Here is a 22,402-nt window from a genome sequence, read left to right as displayed (position 1 = left end):
AATAAGTGAATACCTCAGTGGGCTTTGTCTGCCAGGTTGGGGATGGTTTAGTTTTAATTGTAACTTTTTAGGTCATTTGTTCAACTTTATTGTACTTTGCACTCTATCATGTTTTATAGTTTGATGTGGTAACGTTCTTACCCCGTGCCCCTACTGGACATCTGTGAAAAAGAGCTTCATAGCTTATTGGATTGCTGCAGTATAAATACATACTCTGATTCGGATGTATCTTGTCCCCGAGGGTAATTCCGAAGCATATTTTTCTTAGAAGCATCTTTTGTTGCCAAGACTGCCCATCTATAAAAAAAAAAAAGCTTTGGAAATACAAGCCCTGTTTTGTCATTTCTGGTTCTATTACTCTGCTAGAAGCCACTTTTTATCTAAATAGTGAGGGCTAGTAATTGGTCGCACGTGGTTATTTCGGGAAAAACCTATATGTTTGAAGTTTATGGTTTGTTTTACAATGGGTCTAATTCTCTTTAAGATGTATCACTCAGGTTTGTAGTGTAGCTGAGGGGTAATTTTAGGTCGTAGCTTGTTGGCATAGATGGGTTCTCACCTGCTTTGTTATTGCAAAAAATATTGAACCTCCTCAATATTTAAGGCATCTTCTTGTGATCCTCGATGACACGTGAATTAAAGGAAGTGGGCAATTTTGCAGCTCATCTTTCCATTGTTGTCAGAGTTTTAACGTCCAGGCCACACTCTTTCCTGGCTTTCATCTTAGAGCATTTTTCATTTTTGTCTGCGGAAAATAGTTGGAGAGCTTAAGATTCACTTGGCCGAGATGATGCCATTTTTTCTATTTTTTTTAAGTTCTGTCTACGTCTGCCTTGTCCACTTGGATTAGCTGAGTGGCCACATGTTTGCATGAACCTCTTCCTCTTTTGTGTTTGGTGGACTTTTGTTTTTTTACTCACAAAGCCTCTATTGTACAGCGTTTCACGCTGGAAACATTTGAGAAAATGGAGAAAAAGAACACGGAGCAATCATACAAGTTGTCCGAACGGCGACTTCGTAAACTATTTCAACACGTGAATGAGATGGACAAGGAATTCATGCAGCCTGGGGGCTATCAGAGATACAAGGCAGCAATGCGGAAACTGGACGAAGAGTATCATGCTACACAGGGACTCGGAGAAGAGGTGACGTACACCCTTCATGTGCATCTTCTTTCTGACGTTTCCTCCATTCTGTAGAGGTTGTTCTTCCTGCTTTTTTCCATGTATTCCTGTCCTGGGACATCATCTAATTGTTACTTCACAGCCCCGCATATACTACTCACCTCTACACACAACCTATATATAGAACTGCCTCTCGCTCTCTGCCATAATTCTTCCATTTTAAGCATCTATAAATATAAACCACTTTACTATTTGGTTCGGTAAAGTCACAAAGAAAGAAAATCACTTAAATAATAGAGTATGACGTTTCGATTGCAACACAAGCAACCGTCATCAGGTAGAACTAAATTTGAGAGACAAAACACAGACACGTAGACACACAGACAGACACACAAGCAGAGAGAGACAACACAGACACACAGAGAGACACACAACATAGACACACAGAGACCCAATGCCTCGAGGCCTTAAATAGAGAGAGAGGAGGGTGGGCAGAGAGAGAGGTGGGTCTTCTTGGGCAGCTGCTGGAGCAGAGAAATTAGCATGTCAATGAATCCACCGGGAAGCGACCGAGGGAAAGAAGATCGAATGGCTCTATGAGAGCCTGGTAAATTTTAGAGAGAGAAATAGTTTGAGAAAACTAAATTTAGCAAATCTTTTGAAAATGTAATGCAACACAGAGAGTCGGCTAACACACAGTTAACGCATAGCCTGTTTGATTACGTTCTACCAAAGATTGCTAAAATTGGAAGTGAAGTGTGAAATTTGACAGAGACACACAGAGAGATGTGTGGAAATCCACTCCGAAGCGGTCAGGGGAGAGAAAGAGCGAATGGACCTATGAGAGCCTGGTAAATTTTAGAGAGAGAAATAGGCCGTTTGAGAAAACAAACTTAGAAATGTTTGGAAATGTAATGCAATACAACACAGAGAGTCGGCTAACACACAGTTAGCGCATAGCCTGGTTGATTACGATCTCCAAAGATTGCTAAATTTGAAGTTAAGTGTGAATTTTAACAAACAGAGACAGAGAGAGAGAAAACAACTTACATCCTCCTGTAGAGGTGTTTCAAACTTGATTTGAAGCTTTCGTGACTGCAGGAATTACTCTTAGTTTTTTTTCAGTAAAGTCATGTAGAAAGAAATTTAATTAAATAATAGAGTACGACGTTTCGATTGCAACACAAGCAACCGTCATCAGGTAGAACTAAATTTGAGAGAGAGACAAAACACAGACACGGAGACACACAGACAGACACACAAGCAGAGAGAGACAAACAACATAGACACACAGAGACCCAATGCTCATTACCAAGGGGACTAAAGAGACAATGTTAGAGCAAGCAGGTTACGGGAGTACCGGAAGGACAGGAGTCCATTGACCTCTCCTGGCCACAACCCATTTGGTGGAGCCAGGGGGAGTTCAAAACCTCTCCTGCCTATTGCAGACTATAGATGTCTATGAAACAGCACGTTGCTGATAGTCTTGCACTGTCAGAAGTGGCACAAAGACCAAACTTACTAGAATTATCATGAATGACTGCGAGTGTCATTCACCGCTACCCTTTTACGCTCGTTTTTCTCAATGTCGATGCATATGTATCCTTTTGCATGGCACAGAGTGGTTTTTGCTGTTCTGTCCTTCTAGAAAGACAACGCCTACAAAGATTTCATGGAAAAAAATAAGGATCGTGGACAAAGTATCCTGATGGTGGACAAGACCCTGACCCAAGTTCAACAAGAAGAACTGAGTAGGATGCGTTTCTTTTCTAACTTGTTGGTGACACGAATTTGTTTGATTATATTTTTCTGAGTAACTAGGATTTCCACGTTATGGCGATATGATATATTGCATAATATTCGGTCCGTAATTATTGCATAATTTGTTTCGAAAAAATATTGTTAATGCACGATTATTGTGGCCAGATTTATTTTGTCATGTTTAAAATCATAAGGAACCCATCAAACACTAAGGCATAATAATCAAAGTAAGTGGAATATCTATTACCCATTAAATTTGCCCTTTGCTGAATGTATTCCAGAGTTATTGATATCATCTTTTGCAGAGTATGTAGACAAGCGTGTTACTAAGAGGTGAAATAATTGTGGTAAAGTGACTGAAAACATTTATTAGTAGATGCAGACATTCGACTTTTTTAAACTATATTTGTACTTGATTTGAAGCTTTCGTGACTGCAGGAATCCATACTCTCTGGTTCTTTCGGTAAAGTCACATAGGTAGAAAAAATAATAAAAGAAAACACGATGTTTCGGTTGCAACACAAGCTTCCATCTTTAGGTGAGAAAAAGTATCTGCTGTTGTGGCTTTATATAGGTGTTGTGTCTTAGAACTAACCACACGGAGACATACGCTAGAGGCAACGCGTTTATTACAACAACTCTTAACAACTCTGCTAAATACTTCTGTTACACGAAGGGGTACGGCCCCTTCCACCTGATAGCCTAAGGGAGAGACAGCCTCCCTTCTAGCGTATCCTGACGCACTCTGGGCTACGCTACACGCTGGTTCCTTGCCACGACCCTAAGGGAAGACTGCATTGACCGACCCACCCAGGGTACGGGACTCGCCCCAGGTCCACTGCAACCCCGGCTCTACCCAGATCCTCGGGGAGGGTCCAGGAGGGTCAGGCTCACCTCTGGTCCGCTACACCTCGGCTCGAGCGAGAGCCTCTGGAGGGTCTCAGGGGGCCCTCGCTACCTCGGGTCCGCTACAACCGGCTCTAACAAGAGCCTCGGTTGAGGGTTCCCGGGTGCTGGTCCAGTCTTCAGGTCTTCAGATGTCTTCAAGCTTGAGTTGGCGAACATTGCCCGGCCTGTCCAGAGGGCCGACCTTTTATCCCCAGGTCAGGGTCACCACTCCCCTCATTACCCCCCCTCTCCAGAAACTTCGATAAGGTCTTAGGGGGTCTTAAATCTTAAGTGGTCTTAAGAAGTGGTGGGGGGCCCACATCCCCCTCAGCCCCCACCCCCTGGGGGGTCTGGGGTGTCAACCTCCGGTCACAGGGGGGCGGGGGTTTGACCTTCGGTCAACCCCTACACACCTCGCTCTGTCTCGGCTGCCCCCTGTCGGCTCGTGAGCGTGGGGTGGCAGGTCAGCTGCTTACATTGCCTTATTATGGCGCAACATCGGCACGAAGGGGGAGGAAGGGGGGGAAGGAGTTTGGCTGTAGGAGTTCACAGGAGAGAGGGGCAGGGTTTGTGACGTGCATGGACGGGTGGGGATGGAGAAATTAGCAAGTAAATGGACTTGAATTAGTAATCGGACAACAAGACACATGGGTGGGTGAGTGAAAATCATAGCAGTTAAAACTTGACGCGGTTTATCACATCCTTCCAATGATTGCTCAATCTGAATCCTTCTTCTCGATTAAAGTTTTGTCTGTGTTTATATATCTGGATGGCTTCATGAACAAATCTCTACCGGTTGCCCGAGGGTTTGCAGAGCACCTTGGTCTCGGAGAAAACAATGTCATGTGTGCCCACAGCGTTGAAACAATGATTCACCACTTGCCGACGTGTTGGTTCTGCCCTGTTTCAAATCCACTTTGTGTTCACGAACCCGGTCTGAGACGCGGCGCTTCGTGTCTGCAGCAGCAGTTAAATTGGTGAAACGAAGCAACGTGTCTCAGACCGGGTTCGCGAACACAAAGCGGATTTGAAACATGGCAGAACCACACCTCGGCGGTGGAGGATAATTGTTTCAACGCTGTGGGCACACATGGCATTGTATTCTCCGAGACCAAGGTGCTCTGCAAACCGTCGGACCACCATCAGAGATTTGTTCATGAAGCCATCCAGATATACAAACACAGACAAAACTTTGATCGAGAAGAAGGATTCAGATTGAGCAATCCTTTGAAGGAAGTTTAAACTGCTGTGATTTTCACTCACCCACCCGTGTGTCTTGTTGTCCGATTACTAATTCAAGTTAATTTACTTGCTAATTTCTCCAGCCCCCACCCGTCCATGCACGCCACAAACCCTCCCCCCTCTCCCTGTGAACTCCTATCGGCCAAACTCCTCCTCCCCCCCCCCCCCGTGCCTATTTATAGCCACAACAGCAGATCATTTTTCTCACCTGAAGACGGACGCTTGTGTTGCAACCGAAACGTCGTGTTTTCTTTTTTTTATCTACGTGACTTTTCCGAAAGAACTAGAGAATATATATTTGTACTCTACACTTAGTTAAGTAATGGAACCAATAATATAAATATCAGTGTAGGAAATGTATTTCTTAAATTATCAGATATCCCAGCCCGAACATGTTTTAGTAAGTGAGTTGTCTTTGCAGAGAGCAGAACATTGGAAAGGCAACGAAAGCAAGATTCGGAGGTTCTGAAGAACGTTTACAAAGACAGGAAATCAGACAAATCACACTTGAAGAATCAGCAAAAGGTAATAATTTCACCACTACTACCACCATCATCATCATAATTACATCCCTTCAGTCAAAGCAAAAGTGATACTGAGGCCAAATTAATGTATGTGATGCTTCTCTTTCCTTACCGAGTGTCACTGCTTGATTCAATCCCAATCCTATATCTTCGCATGCATCTGTCCATCCATCCATCTGGTTTTGACATCGCTACACCATAGCACTCGTTGTGCCTGGATTGGTTAAGGGTAACTGTGGACGTCCTCCAAGAATTTATGTGGAGTGCTTTTGCAAATAACATCTAGAAACCTAACAGCTTTTTATGAAAAATAAGATTTTCAAACACCAAATAAATACCTTTTGCAAGGCATCAAGTCTGCATTAACTACATATACGTGTGGCAAACATGTGTAATACAGCTCGTTGAGGCGACTTCTGGAATCCGTCTTTTATTCAACTTGTGTAGTAAGTATATGGAGGCTTGACGACAGGATCGGAGGCACACTTATTTATTACACCAACACAGTTATTACAGGTCACTTGGCTACAGGGATTTCTCGACAGCTAACCCCTCTAACCTATACCAATTCCTCCACTACGGGACTAGGGGAGGCTATCTGTCCCAGCTTGGTTAAGCTGGGATCCCGGCTCCCTGAGTCACCAGACCAGCTTCGTCTGGGCTCTCGGGGCCACGCCACCGGCTTGCCCTGGTCGGCCCTTATAAGGACAGTGAGCCAGGGGAGCTCTGGGGCCTATACTAGCAGGTCTTCCTTCTTCTCTGGTTAAAGCTGAGTCCCGACCTCGAGCCCTCGAGCTCATCACCTTTTATAGGACTCGCCCCCGAGGGGGGGCCCGTGGGGGATGCACATGCGGACGTCGGTGCGAGCGCCACCCTCGTGTACGACCGTAACCCCGCCCCTTGTGTTTGTTGGCCATCCGTGGCCATGCATAATCACACCTCAACATTCGTAGCCATGCGCAATTACACCTCTACATCACCCCCCCCTGTACAGCTCGCAGCCGTCCCTGGCTGCAAAAAAAACCAGAATAAAGGTGTATCCCTCACGAACCCCCGTGTGTGTGCCTCGCGTAAATTTTTTTCAACAAGAACAAGAGAACCTTAACAAGAACAACAACAGGAAGAGAGAGAGAGAGAGAAAAAAAAATAACCCGACGCACCCCCCCCGAATAAACACCCCAAAACCAACATATATACACACTCCGGACGCCGCCCCCCCCATTGTCCGCAAGGCCCCCCAACGGCCGACCTCACAAAAGTCTGCGCGTTTTGGCGCGCGTTCTCGCGGCGGGCCCGTCACAAGGGCCCGTCCTGGCACGCTCAGTGACGGTTGTTGACGGTCCGGGTGCAAGAGAGTCAGGCGTCGCCGCCGAGTGACCCCCGACCCCTCCGGGAGGGGTTGGTGGGCGTGGGCCCGTCACTCCTGTTTCACCTGGGGACGGAACAGTTGGTGCCAGGTTAGGCGAGTGCAGCGGCGTCGGGGAGTCGGCGAAACCCTCACACGTTTGGCCATGCGTGTGTGTGTGTGAACCACGGGGCGGCGCGATGAATGGTTTCAACCTTGAGGGGTGCACATACCACCGGCGCCTCCCCCATTTGACGCGAACACATTGCGGCCGCAAAACCTGTATGACCTCCATTGGCCCCCGCCACGGCCGTACCAATTTCGACGAGGTTGCCAGCGGCACCTGAGGACAGTGCAACCACGCCCTGTCCCCTGGTTTCCATTTGACCACCTGCACCCACCCCAGCCGAAGCCTCTCGTTCGCCCTCTGGCGGAGTTCAGAATTTTGCACGGCCGCTTCCCGCGCCTCAGACAATTTACCGATGTTAAATTTAACGTGTTCGGACAAGTTAGACTTCACTTGGGGCGCCGAGAGCTTCAGCTGGGTCGCCACAGGGGGGTTAACTTCGCGCCCATACATTAAAAAGAAAGGGGAAAATCCGGTGGCCGCATGGGGAGCCATTCTGTAGGCCTGCAACACACCGGCTATACGGAGGTCCCAATCCGTCTGGGATACTGACACCTGCTGGGACAGCATAGACGTGATGGTCCGATGCAGCCGTTCCACCATCCCGTCAGTTTGTGGGTGATACGGAGAGGTCCGAACCTTTTCCGTACCCAAGAGGTCGCACACCTCACGTAGGAGTTTACCAGAAAAATTCCTACCCTGGTCAGTAAGCAGCCGTTCCGGAGCACCCTTGTCGAGGACATAGCCCTGGACAAAGGCCTCCGCGATGGCTGCTGCTGACTGGTTTGCCAGGGGCCAGGCCATAGGCCATCTCGTGAAGTATTCGACCCCCGTTAATAAATACCTATTGCCCCTGGGCGTAGCGGGAAATGGGCCGAGTATGTCCAGAGCGACGAGCTCGTTAACCCGGGAAACCTTAATGGACTGCAGCGGAGGGTTGGACCCCCTAGCAGGTGGCTTCCTCTGCACGCATTGCGTGCATGACCCCAGGAGATCCCCCACGTCCTTTTCCATGCCCGGCCAGAAGAAATCGAGCTGGAGCGTGGCAAAGGTCTTGTGAACCCCCAAGTGCAGAAGCCGCTCATGAACAGCCCATACCACCTTACCCCTTAATGCAGCAGGCACCACGAGCCGCTGGCGCCGGGTTTTTCCATCCCAGTGCATTAAAAGACCCTGGAACAACCCCCACGAGTCAACGTTCGCCACCCCCTGACCAACCCCCCTGGCGCGACGGCGCAGCGCGAGGAGGGAGGTGTCCTCCATTTGGAGGCGTCCCCATTCCGCGACCGACAACCCCAGCAACGAATCCCTCCCTTCTTGCTCGATAGGACCCGAAGCCGAAGGCGCATCGGCAGCGGCCACGAGGACCGAATCGGTGGTGACGTTCGGGGGCCTACAACGCCCCGAACCCAAGAGGCACGCGCACTCCGAAGTGGGTGGCAATCGCGACAGGGCGTCAGCGTTCGTGTGGCAGACACCCTTACGATATGTGGTGACAAAGTCATAGTCTTGGAGAATCTCCAACCATCGAGACAACTGGCCCGATGGTTGTTGAACCCGCAGGGCGTATTGTAGGGCCGCATGGTCTGTACGGACGGTGAACCGCCGACCGTACAGATACGGGTGGTACTGCTGAATGAAATAAACAATCGCCAACAATTCCCGACGGGTAACGCAGTACCGCTGTTCGGCTGGAGACAGTACCCGACTACCGTAAGCCACCACATGCTCTACGCCCCCAATGAGCTGGGACAGCACGCCCCCGATGCCCGTGTTACTTGCATCTGTATCGAGCAAGAAGGGTTGTGAAAAATCTGGGTAATTCAACGGCGGAGCCCCCACCAAAGCATTCCGGAGGGCGCAAAAAGCAGCCTCCTCCTCCGGCCCCCAATGAAACCTGACTCCCTTGGACGTCAAGGCATGCAATGGTTTCGCAATCGTAGCGAAGTCAGCCACAAATCGTCGATAATACGACGCGAACCCAATGAAACTCCTGACCTCTCCCACCGAGGTGGGAGTCGGCCAGGAGCTGACGCATTCCATTTTGGCGGGATCAGTGGATATCCCCGAGCGCCCAACAATGTGACCCAAATATCGCACCGATTCGCGGAGTAAATGGCACTTCTGCGGTTTAAATTTCAAATTGGCAGCCCGCATTTTGAGAAAAACAGCACGCAACCTCTGGAGGTGTTCCTCGAAGGATTTGCTAAAGACGATGACATCGTCTAAGTAAATCAAACACGAATCCCATTGCAAACCTGCCAAGACCAATTCCATTAACCGCTGAAAAGTTGCCGGCGCAGAATGTAAACCCATCGGCAAGCGGTTAAATTGGAAGAGACCTTGCGGTGTACGAAAAGCAGTCTTAGGTTTTGACTCGTCATCCAGAGGAAGCTGCCAGAATCCAGATAGCAAATCGAGGGTGGAAAAGAATCGCGCCCCCGCCAAGGCATCGAGCGACTCATCCATTCGAGGAAGCGGGTACGCATCTGCCACAGAGATTTTGTTCAGACGCCGAAAGTCGACACAAAACCGCAGTGAGCCGTCGTGTTTTTTCACCAAAACGATCGGCGCGCCCCACGGGCTGTTGGAAGGGGAAATGATATCGGCGGCTAGCATGTCATCAACAGCCGATTTGACATGATCCTTTTCGGCGGGACTCAACCGAAAGGGATTTTGGCGGATTGGCGCGCTGTCACCCGTGTCAATATGGTGTCGCAGCAATTTAGTACAACCAATATCAAATTTGTGTTGACTAAAAACGTCAGCAAATTCGCTCAGGAGAACTCGCAGCTGCGCGCGCTGCGAGTCGGACAGGTCCACTGAACCCGCGCAAAGCGCATCCAGCCATCCGTCATCACAGTCCGAATGCGGTCGCGACGGAGGATCGGTGGATACCTGACCCACGAGTGGTTCCTCATAGGGTACCGGCGTTGCGTGTGCAAGCACGGTCCCTTGAGGAACCACGGCCGTTCGCGATCCCACATTAAGGACTGCAATGAAGGGGTCCCCATCCCCTCTCACCATGGTCTGAGCCGCGAGCAAATCGGGTCCATTTACCCCGGCCCGAGATGGTCCTAACAAGACCCCCCGATCCGCAACCCCTTCATTAAACGGCCGACGCAACCTAAGAGGGACGAGCATCTGAGCCCCCGGAGGTATGCGCACAGTTTTTGTCACGAGCGCCTGCACGGTGGCAAACGCCCGACGCTCCGTGGTGGGGGAAGACAAAAATGTAACGCGTCGGCCCGATGGGAGCTCAATGCACCCCTGGTCAATCAGGATACGGATGGGCATTTTGGCCAAGAAATCCGTCCCCAACAGGCACGGAACCGCGAGTGAGGAGGAAACCAAAACAGGCCCAGATAATTTAATGTCTCCAATGCAGATAGTGGCGCGGATTTGGCCAATAATGCCCAGCGAGCCCCCGTTAGCGGCATAGCATGGCACGTCAACAGGGAGCAAGGGACGACTTTGAACGGGAAGAATGTTATAAATCAAATCAGATATAATGGTCGCCGATGCCCCTGTGTCAATTAAAATCCGCACCTCTACCCCATCAATGTGACCGACCACGACCGATGATCCCGCCGACGCAGCAACGACACGATGGGCGAGCTCCGACCACTGACCCGGTTGGAGCGCTCGCCGCATTACAGAACAATCGCGCGCGACGGACGGGGAATTTGGAGCCCTGTTTAGTTGAGCGCGTGAGTGTGTGTCGGATGTGTGCGTGGGCCAAACGTGTGAGGTGCCGCGACTCGCCGTATTTCTCTGCTGGAGCTTGGGAGGAGACGGCGTGGCGTCCGGACGAGGTGTCGCCCCGCGCTGACGGGGAGCCCGGCATCCTGAGGCAACGTGGCCTTGCAGGCCACAGTTGTAGCAGCGTGTGAGCGCCCCAGATGTCCTGGGCTGCTCCTGGCGGCTCGGTCAATTCCGAGCCTGCGGTGCCGCCGATCTCCATTCCCCTCGCCGCTCCACCCCGCAGACCTCCTCCGATGGGAGGGCGGTAGCCGCCATGGCATGGCCGGCCGCCCCCTTTGCCGCCTTTCGACGTAGGGACCGCAAGCCCCCGTGGATGTGGCGCGCGACCAGCAGGGACGACATCTCCGCGTCGTCTTGAGCCAGGACGTTGACGTCCAGCTCATCAGCGAGTAGCAGCAGCTTCTCAGCCACCATGGCATCCACTCCTTCCTCGTCCATCCTTGGAAAAGCAGCCTTCGCCAGGGCCAGGAGAGCCGTCCGGAAGGCCAGGGGCGATTCGTTGGCGCCCCGACGCCGATCGTGGAACAGCTGCCTGCAGTCCGAAGGCGGCCCATAGACGGCTGACAGCAGCTGCAACGCCAGGTGTAGAGTGGCGCGCTTTTCCCTCGGCGCCGAGGTGAGGGTAGCCAGGGCGTCGTTGTCCAGCATCGCTGGCAGCGTGCGTAGAGCCTCGGCGTCCGACCAGTTCGCCATCTCTTGATGAGCGATGAACCGCCTCTTGAAACCGCCCCAGTCTCCGTCTGCGCCTACGAATTCTTTAAGAGGCGGCAGACGCTGTTGTAAGGCGGCGTCCGTGGCTGCAGAACGCTCTCCGTCGCTCCCCGCCGATGATACAGTGTGGGCGGGCTGTGAGCATGGCATCGCCGGTCGCTCTGATGTTGACGCGCCGGCCGGTGTTGATGATGTCACGGCTTGTGCTTGGCGCTCAGCAGACACGTGACGCGGGCCGGCCCCGCCCTCCGCTCGCACTGTAGTGATGGCGGGAAATTTGACCGCGAGCCGCGTCGGGGTGGCGGGAAACGTTGCCCCGCGTCGGCTGCCGTCGTCGACCCGCGCTGCTCCTCCAGCCCCCAGCCGCATGATCTCCTCCAACGCGGCGGCCGCGGCGTAGAGCAGTTCCGCCAGGCAGGAGTGGGCCAGCCGGAGTCCTTCGGCCGACGCATCCCCCCCCTTCTTGTCGTAGCGGCGCGGGCGTACTCGGCCCCGGCAGCTCCGATCCGACCCCGGCCATCTCTGGTGGTGATTCGGCCGCGGCGTCTTCCATCTCCGACTCCCTGGTACGTGTCGTCCCTCGTGTGTCCATCGTTGGACGTTTTACTTCTGACACCAGATGTAGTAAGTATATGGAGGCTTGACGACAGGATCGGAGGCACACTTATTTATTACACCAACACAGTTATTACAGGTCACTTGGCTACAGGGATTTCTCGACAGCTAACCCCTCTAACCTATACCAATTCCTCCACTACGGGACTAGGGGAGGCTATCTGTCCCAGCTTGGTTAAGCTGGGATCCCGGCTCCCTGAGTCACCAGACCAGCTTCGTCTGGGCTCTCGGGGCCACGCCACCGGCTTGCCCTGGTCGGCCCTTATAAGGACAGCGAGCCAGGGGAGCTCTGGGGCCTATACTAGCAGGTCTTCCTTCTTCTCTGGTTAAAGCTGAGTCCCGACCTCGAGCCCTCGAGCTCATCACCTTTTATAGGACTCGCCCCCGAGGGGGGGCCCGTGGGGGATGCACATGCGGACGTCGGTGCGAGCGCCACCCTCATGTACGACCGTAACCCCGCCCCTTGTGTTTGTTGGCCATCCGTGGCCATGCATAATCACACCTCAACATTCGTAGCCATGCGCAATTACACCTCTACACTTGTATTACAGCTTTCCTTCACGCTGCTGACAGGCAGCATGAGAGGGACAGATAGAGAGAGAGACACACTGCCACGTGGCAACCCGGAGCCCCGCTCCCGCGTGGCCCCCTTCCTCTGTTCGTTCCCGTTCTGACCCCGTGTCGTTCGTCTCCACCCCTATTTAATACCCGGGTCACGTGGTACGTTTCCGCCAATCCTCGTTAGCCTCCATGGAATATTCCAGGCCCCCACGTAAGCTCCCAGGACCACGCCCCTGACTCATCTCCCCATTGGCTGTGGCCAAAGCCAGCAGAACCAATCCTTACAGCTGTCACCTTTCCATTACGTCAGGGCCACGCCCCTAGGCTTCCCCCCATTGGCTATAAACCAGGACCGGCAAAGTCAATCATCATGACGAGTTGTGATACGTCAGTGAGCCGGATATATCCTCACATTACACATGCAAACAAACATGCTCTGATAATTATATATGCATTATCGTTGAAACTGATTGAACAATGCATATATTATCAGAGCATGGTTGTTTGCATGTTTTTCCACAAGTGTGGATGGTTAAATCAAACCTGATGCCGTGCAAAAGGTATCTATTTAGTGGATGAACATCTTAACACAACTCCTGTTTCATTGTCAGAAAGGGTAAACCCTATTTGTATTTGTTATCATAGTTGATACTGGAAAGGAGGTCCCATAGATAAAAGCAGCATTTTTTGTTTAATAAGCCGTACTCCGCTGATGAGAACCATAAGGTCAAAATCAGTCCAGAGTTTGCTCGCTTAAACAAATGCTGATGGGATAATATTGGTCTGGAAAGCCAAATCACTGACTGACTAAACGTGTTGAGACATGGAGTAAAGTTCTGCTTGTGTATGCTTTTTTCCAAACAAAGTTCCACTATAACACAACAAGGGCTTGTGCTTGGTGTCACTAATATGACGTCGATTCGAAGCAGTTGTTGACGTCACTTTTATGTTATTTGATCATTCTTATCCCTTCCAAATAATTATACATCATAAAGAAAAACAACATTTTATTTCACCAAAAAAATATTCAGGGGACACGATTCATGTACACTTATCACCACTGTTGGGGCACAGCCGGGGAATTATGAGTGGTGAAATTATCGATTGCTATTCGTGCAGGGGTGTTTCTGCCTCTTAATACCCCAGTGCCACTGAAGCATTGCTCCTAACATTAAATGAATGGGGATCAGCGTGCAGCTCCAGGAAAGTGCATGGTAAATGCCGATGAATAGCTCCGGATCAGCCGCTATGCCTATTCTTTTCACGTCTGCCGTGCATTCGCACACTTTTTTCACTCTGATGTTCGAGAATGGTAAGGGAGATTAAATTCGGCATACGAACAGAAACATCAAAACGAAAATATCTACATTTCGCATTTGGGCCCAAACAATCAAGAATATGCGGTGTGTAAATGTAAAAAAATAAACTATTTTAGATGGTAGAAAACACTATGTAAATTTGGGTAATTATTTTCCTCTGACTTCACTCCACTCAGCTAAGGCTGTTCGATCGGGTTCTGTGCAGGGTCCTATTCTATCCTCAGTCTATGTAAATGCTATGACATAAATTGTATCTCATTGTATCACACAACGGACTTTGTGACTGTTTTACAGCCGTCTGAAGGGGCAACACCAAAAGAATAACGCGTAGGCTGCGATATTTATGAACCCAAAATTACGCATCCTAAGCGACCTCCAATCAAATGCATTACACTCTAAGAGCAGAGATCTTGAACTTAATGGAAGTGGTGTGTGCTGTTGTATAGGGTAAAGTTGCTGCACTTGTTACTACATAACATGTGTGCAGTCTCCACCTTGCGACGCAACGCCTATTAACAGAACACAATTGCGTACAATCAACGACCCACCTCACAATCACTATAAACACAATCCAGAGCATACCATCCAGACATGCTCAATTAACCACCTACCCACGTAATCCCAATAAAACTGGCGTCTGGGTACTGTGGGTGTGAAGTGTAGACTTTCTCCCCCATTGTGCCGTCTTGATGACCTAACGACGTGGTGTCGTGCATTCGATAAAAGTGTCGCGGGTATCGGTTTTGTTTAAGGTCACTGGTTGAAATCGAGATAGAGCCCACGGAGGACTCCCAGGATGCCAGTCAACCTCGTTCCACCCCCGCACCCGATCCTTGCCTTTGCCCCTCGGCCCATAATCAGTCCTTGCTGGTCCTGGCCCTGAGACTGAAGTCCTGGTCGCTAACTCAGCCCACACACTTGCAGTGGAGTGGCTCGACCTAGCCCTGTCAGCAACCTCAACTTCTTCCTCAAATTCTTCAAGTTCTTCATCAACTTCTTATTCAACTTTTTCTGCTTGGATTGACCGACTCCAATGCGAGTACAGTCCTTCAGCCCTGCAGCAGCATGTCCCGTGTTTGATGGGAGATCTCAGGCCACGTTTTCAGGGGACCCCGGCTCTCATCTATTAACCTGGCGGTTGTATTTCTCCCTTCTTCTCACTATCTCTCTCACGAGTTTTCTCCCTCTCCCGTGCTTTGTGCTCACCTTTCACGCAGTTTTTCTTTCCTTTGCAGTTGTAGAATTAGCATGGTCAACCCATGCCATCCATATCACACACACACACCCCAATGTCCTTACCTTACAATGTCATGGCGCTATGCATAAAAAGGCAGAAAAATTTAACATCAACCAAGGAAAGAAGAACCGAGGAAGACATTTGAGAATAACTAAAGAGAGATAAAACCAGTCTAAACAGAGATATTTTTAAGTTGAGATTTGGAGATCTGGAAGTGTCCCGTAAGTCCCCTGACCTCGAAGGGGCAATGAGTTCCAGAGTTTAGGTGCCGCAATTGCCAAGGTGCCGTCATCACTCCCAAAGTGTGAAGCCTGGAGGCCGTAGCAACAATGAGCAATGCACAATGTGAGGATCACCGCAATGTCCTTACCATTACGTGTACATACGTGTCGTCTCGTATAACGAGCAAGATGCATTCCGCGAAAATTTCTTGGTAAGCGAAAACTCGTTAAATGACCACCGTTTTCCCATTGATCCTCTCCCATGTTGCAAGCTGAGATACGTTTCGGCCTTAAAATGTTCCCACTCTTGAATAAACTTTTTTTCTCACGCTGGAAATACAAATCATGAATTTTAAAATAAAACAATAAAAAATGTAAAACTGACCACACTCGAAGAACCATAGCACTTGCGGGTGTCGTGCATTTGTGTTGTGTGAAGAGTAGTACATGATGTTAGTCGGTGGAGGGAGTAGAAGGGGCCCATGCAGGATCGCTGGTTCAAATATCACTCGCCACTGATCTTAGCCGTGGTTCTGAATCGAACCAGGGTCGCTGTCATCACCCCCAAGTGTGAAGCCTGGAGACCATGGTGACAGTGAGCAATGCACGATGTGAGGATCTTAATGATCTCGATGGAATATACATGGCTGAAGGTCATGGATGTAGGGAGGAACAGGTCGTAGACATCCCACAACACCAAAGTGCATTGTAGCTCGGACAAACAATTGCACGGTTATTATTTATTTTTGTTAATGATGCCTCAAAAACCTGAAATTCAATTTCTTTCCGAAATGTCCCGTGGTTACTCTTCCATTGAAATCACCATCCAATGTTAAGGTTTCAATTCTGTATAACGTCACCTTATATATAAAAGGGACATTTGTGGATATGTGTGTGTGTGTGTCTGTTCGAAATGTTTAGCATACTTCCTAACATGGAACAAACTTGAAATTTGGCATGTGGGTACGTTCCATACTGTACACAATGTAAAAAGTATAAAATATAAAAATATGTATATGGGAGGGGGGGGGGTGACCATGAAGTATGTGGCGTCAACCTGCAACACACCTGAGTTAAGCGGTCTGTAATGCTTTCCCCTACCAATGCTTACCCCTACCATATGGCTCTTCGCACGCCGTAGTTCTAGAGCTGTTAACAGCGTGCCGGGAGACTTTATGTGGCGCTTCGTTCCTGGCCGATGAAGCCATTGGCTTCTCGGAGTTTGAATGCATATCCGTGTGAAGAACAGGTACAACTGCTATCTTAAATATAAAGCAGAAAATGCATCTGTTTGTGTGAAGCAGCAAAAACTCTCGAACGCTGAGCTCACGTCATGAAATTTGCACAGCTGATGCTGTCTGGAATTTCTAAGTGAACGCGACTATTTTCAACTCGCCCACGTCATTCCCTTCCCGAGTTGCCAAAATCGACCTTACGTATAAGTGGGTTAAGGTTGAATTTCCTTGAGTGAAAAACATCAGATTTAGTTACGTTCATTTGTTTAGGATTTTTTCTTTCTTCAGGGTTTTTCAGACAATAATCCAAGACCCGGGCAAAGCCGGGTAGTAAAGCTAGTATTGTATAGACAATATACACCTCTGTTCACATACTAGTGCGATACTTACCGTTGATATATTTTTCCGTCACTTAATTTAGCTATAAATGGTTTAAAAAAGTAATTTGTCTGAGCCAATTGTCGCTGAAGGAAACGTATTTGTTTTAATATTGATATTTACACCGTGTTCAGTCTCTTCCGTAAGTAGCATTCTTTTTGACTCTAGTTTATATTTGGTTGTCTTTGCTATGATTTATACTTGCTGCGTTAATGTGCAGTAGAACCCATCCTCTTAACGACGGTAATTGGTTCCACGAAACCGTTCGTTCAGTGATTTGGTCAGTAAACGAGTATCGCAAACACACGTCCCCTATCATTCGTTCTGATAGCATCGAACATTGCCCCTTTTTCACTCCATATAATTACTTTCTAATTTTTAAACAATTGATATTAATACATAAGTATACTAAAAACATTATTAACATATAATTAAAGAAGAATGTATTTATGAATACTTCCTCTACCTACATCAGCCTGTCGTTAACAGGGGAATAGTCAGTAAGGGAATACATTGGGTTCTATAGAGGCACTGCAATACTATACACTACTATACACTATACTACTGTAGGACTCGTACTCTCGTTGTCTTTCTTGTCTCGTTTATTCACGCATAGAGTTCACACCTCCTCCTCATCATCGCTCCGTGTCTCTCCATTCGCTCCGATGCCCAACCCGCCATTAACAACACTCCATGTCTCCCCGTTCGCTCGCTCCGCTCCGTGACTTCGCTCACTCACTCTCATTCTCTCCCAAGGTCCATTACTCCGCTGCTACCCTACTCTGTACTCACTCCATCCACTGCTACCACTGCTACCGTACACTGTATTCTCTCTAGCCACTGCTACCATACACTGTGTTCTCTCTATCCACTGCTACCGTACACTGTGTTCTCTCTATCCACTGCTACCGTACACCGTGTTCTCTCTATCCACTGCTACCGTACACTGTGTTCTCTCTATCCACCCTTATCATATCTATTCCTGCTCACTGCTGCTCCGTCTCTGTCCCGGGCACCAACCACTCCAACTCCAACACCAACCAAGGCTCCCATCTATCCGTTACGCTGTGCCCTTTATCCCTGCACTGATCAATCCCAATCAATTATCTCACCCCCCGCTTTGCTACTCGCCCCCAGGCCCCCAGCCTCACGTGACCATGTTATTGCCGCCAGGCCGGCGCCGGTCATTAGCCACTCACCCTCCTGACCAATCACCGGCCTGCGTCCTCAGTCACCCCTAACACCTGTCGCGTCTCTTAACGACCCCCCCTTAATGCCACGACAACAACAACCGTGTCCTTAGATGCTCCCACTGTACTATGCTCGCTTGCCTAGCAACAGAACGCGTGGCGCGTGATATTTCAAGTCCTACACTACTATACACTACACCAGGGGTCGGCAACCAAAATAACAAGAAGAGCCATTTCTTTCCAATTCGGTACAAAATTCAGTATTTCAAGAGCCACAATGCATCTGAGTACATACTGTACATACGTACATATCGTCAAGAAGCAGCCCGTAAAGAGCCGCATGCGGCTCCGGAGCCGTAGGTTGCCGACCCCTGCACTACACTATACACTTCACATCGGGCTCTATGGAAGCCTGTCGACAAGCGATTAGTTGTTAACAGGGGTGGTTGTTGAGAGGGGCTCTTCTGTACTTTTTTTATGCTATTGCTCTAGTCACATTGGGCACTGATCACTTTCTTGGTCTCTTGACTTTCACCCAGTTAAACAAAATACAATAAATGAAACACCGGAGAACGATATAAAATCAGCTCAAATCAATATGCTATCTATACACGGATTACCCTGCATTGTGGCGACCACCTGTCATGAGTTTTTCAGGATTGTTCTCTCGTTAGGGTCATTATCCTGGGGAATCTGTCGGTCTAGGACTTTGAATTTGGATATTTAAAAATGAATTTTGTAAGTTGTGTAATAATACACCACACTAGCAGGCCATGTGGGCTGGTACTGCGACTAACAAACTACTGGTTACCACCGAGCGACATCATCTCCCACTAGTAGGCAAGTGGCAACTTTCAGTCTGGGTTCACACCTTGTGCCACACTGGGACAGCTGCTACCATGGGGTAACACTATGACCCCTGAGCATGACACTACAGCAGGGCATCTCGCACCCCCCGCGGATGCGTGCACCCCAGGTTAAGAACCACTGGATTACAGTAACACCTCAAAGATTAACTCGGATGGTACTAGACATTGCCACTGTCATGATGAGTGACCGTTGTTGTTTGTTTGTGGTTTACGTCTCCGCATTGCTCTCCTGATTGCGCAGGTCATGACGGAGTTGTTTGACGAGAAGCTGAAGGCGATCGAGAATCACACAGACGAGAACATAGCCAACATAAAGTGTAACTTCGTGAAGAAAATGATGGAGTTTTTTCAGCAAAAGTGAAAGTGTGTGATCTGTTAATACCATATTATTAAAATTTAAAGACATTGTGAATTTAGGGTATACTTTGTCAAGTGTCTTATAACGTGGAGGATATAGCAGAGCTTAATCAAATGTGAATACGGGTACGGGCTTGCTTTGGAATTTTAAATTCATGGTTGCAAAATCCTCAAACCGTTACACTGCATTGTAAGCGTGTAATGAAGAAAATGGGAGCAGACTCACTCATCCTACAAGAGAGCTTTTAGGATGAGGGGGTCTTGGAGAAACATCTTCCAGATGATGATTATGAATGTGCTGCTTTGAAATGTGGACAGATTCCGTCTGGAACATGTTTTATGTCTTAATGGCCAGTGATGGTGTTTTCTGTCCTTTGGCTGCTAATGCATTGCTATGGAGGACCATCTCCTGGAATATGTTTCTGAACAACTAATTAAACATATTCTTTGGTTCTTTCGGTAAAGTCACGTCGGTAGAAAAATAAAATAATATATCATTAAAACATATCTTCCTGAAGATACTGTATTGTTTGTATTAATTAAGACCCCCCAATTTGTGTCTTATAAAGCAGAGCACATAATTAGAGGATTCCCTGATAGCATTTTTATGATGCAATATTAAGGTTTTTGGGGGGGTTAGATCGCGTAAATATAAATGTGTCCTTAAAGCCGCCAGCACCACCCAACAAAGCCAAGTAGTAAGGTTTGTAAAGTAAACAAAACGTAGTTAATCTGTCACTAGTTCAGCACTAACCGGTGTGTGTGTGTTGGAGGGTAAACCCACTACAACATTTACAATTCGAGTACCTGGTGACATATCGCTAGTAATTACAACAACAACCAGCAGCATCATCAGGTAACAGCCCAGAGTTGTGGAGAAATCCTCCTGCTGTTTTGATCTTAAATAGACGGGGGTAAATGTAATGTCGTCACTGTGTGCCTATCAGGTGCAAAGATCCGGGGGGTTTAATGTGTTTATAGATACAGACAGTTCCCGGGTTGTGGAAGACCCGACTTATGGAAGTCCGCGCTGGCAGAAATGCTCCCATAAATCATGTTGGGGAAAAATCAATGCGCTGCAATGTTTGCGTTAGTTACGTAAGTGCAAGTAGTGCAGCGCGGTGAGGTTGCGGATGAATACCGCGGAGCGAGGCGTAGAGGCAGGGCTCCAGCTCCCTCTGCAGCTCTCTCTGCAGCCCTGCCTTTAAAACAACGTATGTCTGATGTTGACCCCGATGATTGTAATGCCCGTCTCCTCTCCTTCCTCCTCTAGCAATTAAGTCATTCGTCATTAACAACTATTTCCAGCTATGGGATTTTATCTTGACTTTGGGGGAAAATTGGTCAGTTTCCGATGTACGGAAAGTTCGGGTGACGGATCGTTCTCGGGAACCTGACCCTTCCATAACCCGGGGACTGTCTGTATATAGATACGTCAGTTTCCAATATCTTTGTTATTATAATTTACAAATTTGTTATATCGTTTTTGTTCTTTGCTCTGCTTTCAGTAAGAATAAAGGTGACTTAAAAATGTATTCAACAGCACTTCTCACAACATGAGCCTGCCATCAGTCTTCTGATCGTTGCACCTTTGCAATCTATAACACGTACAATCTGTACGCCGTGAAGTTACACAAAACACAATTAAATAAATAATGTAACATATTGCGGCATCAGCTACTCAAGATAACAACATGTAGCAGAGTACCAGTTTAATGACCACTACCCCTATCACTACACCTACCCCAACCCCTATCACTAAATCTATCATTACCACTATCACTACCCTTATCACTACCCCTATCACTACGCCAACCCCTGTCACCACCCTTATCACTACACCTACCCCAACCACTATCAATACCAGTTTAACATGTACCCCAGCCCACCGATACTATATACAAATGGACACCCGCGCAAAGAGAAAAAAAAACAACCAGAGTAGGGCAAACCAATAACACCGCACACGCAGACGCACGCGCCCCCGGCACACCCACAATCCGCGGTAGCCACGTCGTGTGTCACCACCCGTCGGTACAATAAAGGATTGCGGAGTCGTCACACGTGCGGCACCTGGGGATTCACAGAACTCCGCTGAGGGTTAATCCCCGCGGGCTCGCAACCTGGCTCGTCGGACACATCACACACATGGCCCCTGCGTTGTGGAGATGGAGTGAAAATGCGCGGGGAAATGAAGGGTTTTAGGCGCGATGGGTGAACATACCAGCACCTCCGGCCCCACTGAACCTTAATGCACTGCGGGCAGATGACCCGAACGACGTCGACAGGACTCCTCCAGGGTCTCAGCAATTTGGGCGACGTGGCCAATGGTATCTGCGGGCAGTGGAGCCAGGCCCTGTCACTTGCAACCCAGACGTGTCCGGATGCACGGAGGCCCCGCAGCCGTTCATTGGCCAATTGGCACAAATTAGAATTTTCCCTTGCCGCCTCCCGTGCTTCCGTCAGCTTTTGAATATTGAAACTTATGTGGTCCGAGATCTTAGATTTGGAGTTGTTGGATGTGACCCGCAGCCGCACTTCAACTGGGGGGTCGACGTCCCTGACATACATTAAAAAGAATGGCGAACAGCCGGTTGCCGCATGAGGGGCCATCCGATATGCGGCCAGAACACCGAGAATTTGCAAATCACAATCAAGTTGTGACTCGCTGACCTAGGGGTGGTATGGCGACGTATGATTTTCTGCATACCCAAATGGTCGCATACTTCACGCAGTAAGGTGGAAGAAAACATTTTCCGTTTGTCAGTCAATAGACGCTCAGGAGCACCCTTGTATTGACGCGCGCTGCCATCCCATTTTATCAAGAGGCCATCACGCAAGATAACAGACGCGAATCCCCCACGGCCCTTATCCTCATCGGGCCACATAGTGCGGCGGCGAAACTTCAGAAGGGAAACGTCCTCCATTGTGAG

General features: G+C 48.9%; 1 protein-coding gene across 2 annotated transcripts in view; it reads left to right on the top strand.

The window, feature by feature from the left end:
- LOC133361681 (guanylate-binding protein 1-like) overlaps nucleotides 1-21,002 on the top strand; it is an 85,868-nt gene extending 64,866 nt beyond the window's left edge. For both annotated transcript variants that reach the window (XM_061580668.1, XM_061580666.1), the window contains exons 13-16: nucleotides 939-1,145; nucleotides 2,773-2,875; nucleotides 5,437-5,540; nucleotides 19,354-21,002. In XM_061580668.1, the coding sequence (XP_061436652.1) occupies nucleotides 939-1,145; nucleotides 2,773-2,875; nucleotides 5,437-5,540; nucleotides 19,354-19,473 (534 nt within the window). In that variant the 3' untranslated portion in view covers nucleotides 19,474-21,002. The remainder of the gene's footprint in view (nucleotides 1-938; nucleotides 1,146-2,772; nucleotides 2,876-5,436; nucleotides 5,541-19,353) is intronic.
- The last annotated feature ends 1,400 nt before the right edge of the window (nucleotides 21,003-22,402 follow it).

Source organism: Lethenteron reissneri, unplaced genomic scaffold (genome assembly GCF_015708825.2).
Source record: "Lethenteron reissneri isolate LAM-NWPU_2019-01 unplaced genomic scaffold, ASM1570882v1 scaffold_120, whole genome shotgun sequence".
Lineage (NCBI taxonomy): Eukaryota > Metazoa > Chordata > Hyperoartia > Petromyzontiformes > Petromyzontidae > Lethenteron > Lethenteron reissneri.
Note: the sequence above shows the minus strand (reverse complement) of the source record. Positions and strands in the feature narration are given on the sequence as shown.